The 4,215-nt window shown below is 69.6% G+C and overlaps 1 protein-coding gene across 1 annotated transcript in view; it reads right to left on the bottom strand.

Moving 5' to 3' along the window:
* SKOR2 (SKI family transcriptional corepressor 2) overlaps window positions 1–2,575 on the bottom strand; it is a 26,239-nt gene extending 23,664 nt beyond the window's left edge. The window contains exon 1 of the mRNA XM_066569596.1: window positions 365–2,575. Coding sequence (XP_066425693.1) covers window positions 365–2,575 — 2,211 coding nt within the window. The remainder of the gene's footprint in view (window positions 1–364) is intronic.
* Window positions 2,576–4,215: the final 1,640 nt, after the last annotated feature.

Raw genomic sequence — 4,215 nt, 5'->3', positions numbered from 1 at the left:
GAGTGGGTGTCCCTGGGATGCTTGCCCAACTGGGCAAAGGGTTTGGGCCACCCTGATTTTGGGAGTGAGGTGATCAGGAGGGGCTTGACCAGGAGGTTTTGTGGTGGGCCATGTCTGACTGTGTGCCACCAAGGCCAGCTTGGTCTGAGAGGTCACAGAGGACCTGGCACCCCACTTGATGGTGGGGGGTACCCAGTTCCTGACCTGCTGGTGGGGGTTTCACAGTGCCTGACACGGGGGTACAGAGTGCCTGACATGGTGCTGGGGGCTTACAGCCATCCCTGCCCCACCCAGGGGGTCCCTCCCGCCCCGGTGGGGGTGTCAGTAGCCACAGAGAGGGGAAGGGGCCTGACGGGGCATTTACATCTTTGTAGAGGGGCTGCTCCTCGGGCGCCGGGTGCTGTGCCGGGCTGCTGCCGCCGCTGCCCGCCCGCGGGGCCCCGGCAGGCGGCTGCGCTGGGGCTGGACCATCCCCCGGCTTCTCCTCGACGGCCGGACGGGGGAAGGGGCCGGCGGCGGGGTGCTCCCTGCCGCCCTTCTCCGGCAGACCCCGGGCGGGGGGAAAGCGGCCGCCGGCCGCCAAGGGGTCTCCGCCGCGGGGCTCTTCCTCGTCTTCCTCCTCCTCATCCTCTTCCTCCTCCTCGGGGGGCTTGTGCCCCTCGACGTCCACCTCGGGCTCGTCTTCCTCCTCCTCGTCCTCCTCCTCCTCGCTGCTCTCTTCGCTGGCGAAGCTGCAGCTGGTGCCTCCGGGGGAGAGGAGGCGGTGCGCGGCGTGCGGAGGATGCGGGTGCCTCTCGCACCCCGCATCCTCGGGGGGCGGCGGCGGCGGCGGCGGCAGCAGCAGCTGCAGCGGCGAGGCGGAGCGCGGGGGGCCGCCGCCGCCGCCTCCGTGCAGCTTGGCCAGGCTCTCCGAGTCCTCCTTGCCGCCCACCGGGCGGAAGGCGCTGGAGTGGTGGTACCCGCCGCCCGCCTTGCGCCCGCCCGCCGCCTCCAGCAGGTGCGGGTGGTGCGGGGGGACCCGCCCGCCGCCGCCGCCGCTGCCCCCGTCGGAAGCGGCGGGCGAGGCGGGCTCGGCGCTGCCACCGGGGGGCGACTCGAACAGCGGGTCCCGGGCGGCGGCGGCGGCGGCGGCGGGCGCGGACGGGGGGGCGGCGGCGGCGGGCGGCGTCCCCAGCCCCGCCGGCCCCGTGCCCAGCCCCGCCGGCCCCGCCTCGCCGCCGGGCTCCGACAGGTCCAGGAAAGCCTGGCGCAGCAGGCCCGCCCCGTCCCCCCCCAGCGAGCATCCCAGGGCGCCGGGGGGCTGCGGCGGCGGCTGCAGGTAGGTGGGTACCGGCAGCCCGCCCGGGGTGCGCGGCGGCCAGAACATGCAGAAGGGAGGGTAGAAGGCGGCGTCCTTCCTGCCCGGCCAGAAGAGCCCCGAGAGCCCGCCGCCCGCCGCCGCCGCCCCGCCGGCCTTGTGCGCGGCCGCCCCGCCGAGGGCATCGCCGCCGCCGCCCTCCTCCTTCTTGTGGCAGAGCCCGAAGGCGGCGGCGGGGAACCCGTAGGGGTGCGGGAAGAGCCCGCCGCAGCCGGGGAACTTCTGGAGCATGCCGCCGAAGGAGCCCTTGCTGGGCACCGGGATGACGGGGTAGCTCCGCGGGCTTTTGCCGCCGTGCGCCGCCGCCACCGCCTCCTGCAGCTCCTCGTCCTCCTCGAAGCGCGGCCGCTTCTGGTGCAGGTCGGGCGGGGCGGCCAGGAGGTGCGGGCTCAGCAGCCCGCCGCCCACCACCGCCGCCGCCTTCACCGAGCCCAGAGGGTGGCAGGAGGCGGGGGCGGCGGCGGCGGGGGCCGGCGGGGCGGGCGGCAGGGCGCGCTTGCGGCTGCCGCCGTTGAACATGGCCTTGACATCCTCCCAGGCGAAGACCAGCTCATCCTGGGGGCTCTTGTCGGTCAGCTTCAGGTGGCGGCGCCAGGAGTTGAAGTTGGCGGCATCGGGCTGGGTGTACTTGGCGTCGGGGGTGCGGTGGGAGTGGAAGATGAACTTGTTGGGCGAGAAGTACATGCTGCAGTAGCTGCACTTGATGCACTTGGCCCGGGAGCTGTTGTAGCGGGCCGGGATGAAGCTCCCGCGGCATCCCCAGGCGCACTCGTGGGATACGTCGAAGGCGAAGTTATCCGGCAGTTTGGGGGGCCGGTTCTCCCCCAGGAAGGACTTGCAGAGCCGCTCTGCCTCCCTCTTGGTGATCATGCCGCAGCGGCGGGAGGAGATGGGCATGGCCCCGGCCCGCCGCAGGATCTCCAGCTGCACCGGCGTGCACTGCACGCAGGTGATGCCCAGGGCCACCCGCCGGTTGTGGATCTCGTTGTAGCTGAAGTTTTTGAGGAGGGTGTTGGAGATCTGCGCCAGGCACAGCCGCTCCTGCCCGTCGATGACCAGCGAGACGATCGGGATGCCGTAGAGGATCACCTGCCCCACCTGGTTGGGCTTCATGGCGGCGTGGCCGGCCCTCGGCTGGTTCATGGGGTCCGGCGGGTACGCGCTGGACGGCGACGGCAGCAAGATATCGGTGGGGCCGGGCAGCGGGCTGGTCGCCATCGTCTCAGCGCCGAGGGGGCTGCTCTGCTCTAGCTGCGGGAGGGGAAGGGCACAGAGACACAGCGCCGTCAGCCGAGCGCTCACAGGGACGGGGGGGTCCCCGCCGCACGCACCCCGTCCTCCCCCCGCTCCTCTGGTCTGCCGGCATGCGGAGGCGCTGCCCGTGGGGAGGTTTGCTCAGCGACCCCGAGTCCCCCAAACCTCCTCTGTCCTCGCCGGGGGTGTCCCCGGAGCTGTCCGCCCCCGCGCATCCCGGCTCTCCGACGTGCGCATCCCACCGCAGGTGTGGAGATGGCGGCACACGAGCGAGCCCGTCCCCGTTTGGAAGAATCCCCGAACCCACGGGCGCTTCCACCCCAAACACGCAGCAGAGCCCCGTGTCCGTCTCCTCGCCCTGGAAACCCGCCGCCACCCGGGAGGGCTCCGCGCGGAGCCTCCGCGGGCACACGGCGACCGAGGAGGGGCCCCGCCACAGGCAAGAAGAACAAAAAACCCCAAAGTTTTGCTGCTCCCCGCGGCTGCCCGGGCATCCTCCCCGCCCGGCTCCCGTTACCTCCACGGCCGCTCTCCCACCGTGCCGCCGCCGGACCTTCCTCCTCCTCCTCCTCCTCCTCCTCCTCCTCCTCCCCCTCCTCCTCCTCCTCCTCCAGCAGCCGCCGGCAGGGAGGGAAGCGCATCCCGCGCCCGGCGGAGCCGCGCGGCCGGACCGAGCCCCCCGCCCCCGGTGCGGCCCCGCGGGCGCTCTGACGTCAGCGGCCCGGGGGGGCGGACGGGCCCGGAGCCGCCGCACGCCCCCCCCGGACGGTGGGAGGCGAGCGGGGCTGGGGGCGGCTCCCCCATCTCTCGCGTCCTCCCTCCCTCCTTCCCTCCCTCCCCGCTCCGGGAGGGGAGGCGGGCGCCCCGTCGGGGCCCGGCCTCCCGCCGCCCCCCGAGCGCTGCCCCGCTCCCCGCGCACGGTGTCCCGGCGAGAGGCCGGAAGGGTGGAAGGTGGAATGAGCTTTGGATTTATTTTATTTAGCCTTTTTTCGCCTTCCTCTCTTCCCTCCGCCCCTTCGCGGTCTGAGACAAATCGCTTCCGAGAAACGGAATATTCTCCTTATGTACCCCTCGTCTGTTCGGAAACGGTGTTTTCTAAGGGGTCGGGAGAAATTACAGGGTAGGGGAGGAGAAAGAGAGGAAAAGTTGATTTCTCGCCACAACCGAGTCCACACGAGCACGAACAGCTTCTGTATCCTCACTGCCATTCCCAAAACCACCGCAGTCATTCACCAGAACCACTTTCACAAGCACCCGGGCCCAGATTCTCGCTCCCACAAAGACCAACACGGCGCAAATATGTTCTGCTGGGGTTTGTTTAACTTTGCCCCCTTCCCCCCAATTGGTTTATATCCCCACCTAAGGAAAAAAAAGCCAAAAAAGCAAAACAAACAAACAAAAAAAAAACCCCAGCAAATAGGCTGCAGACGGGTGGCGGCTTCTGCTTTTCTGCCTTTTTTTTTTTCTATTTCTTTTTTTTTTTTTTTTTTTTTTTTTAGTGAATACAGTGAACTGAAAATGTAGATTTTTTTTTTGCACGAATCACCTCCAAAAGGTTGTGGGTCCCAACTGCCACACTGCGCAGCGCTGGGAGAGGATGGGGC

The sequence above is a fragment of the Molothrus aeneus genome, chromosome Z (genome assembly GCF_037042795.1).
Source record: "Molothrus aeneus isolate 106 chromosome Z, BPBGC_Maene_1.0, whole genome shotgun sequence".
Lineage (NCBI taxonomy): Eukaryota > Metazoa > Chordata > Aves > Passeriformes > Icteridae > Molothrus > Molothrus aeneus.
Note: the sequence above shows the minus strand (reverse complement) of the source record. Positions and strands in the feature narration are given on the sequence as shown.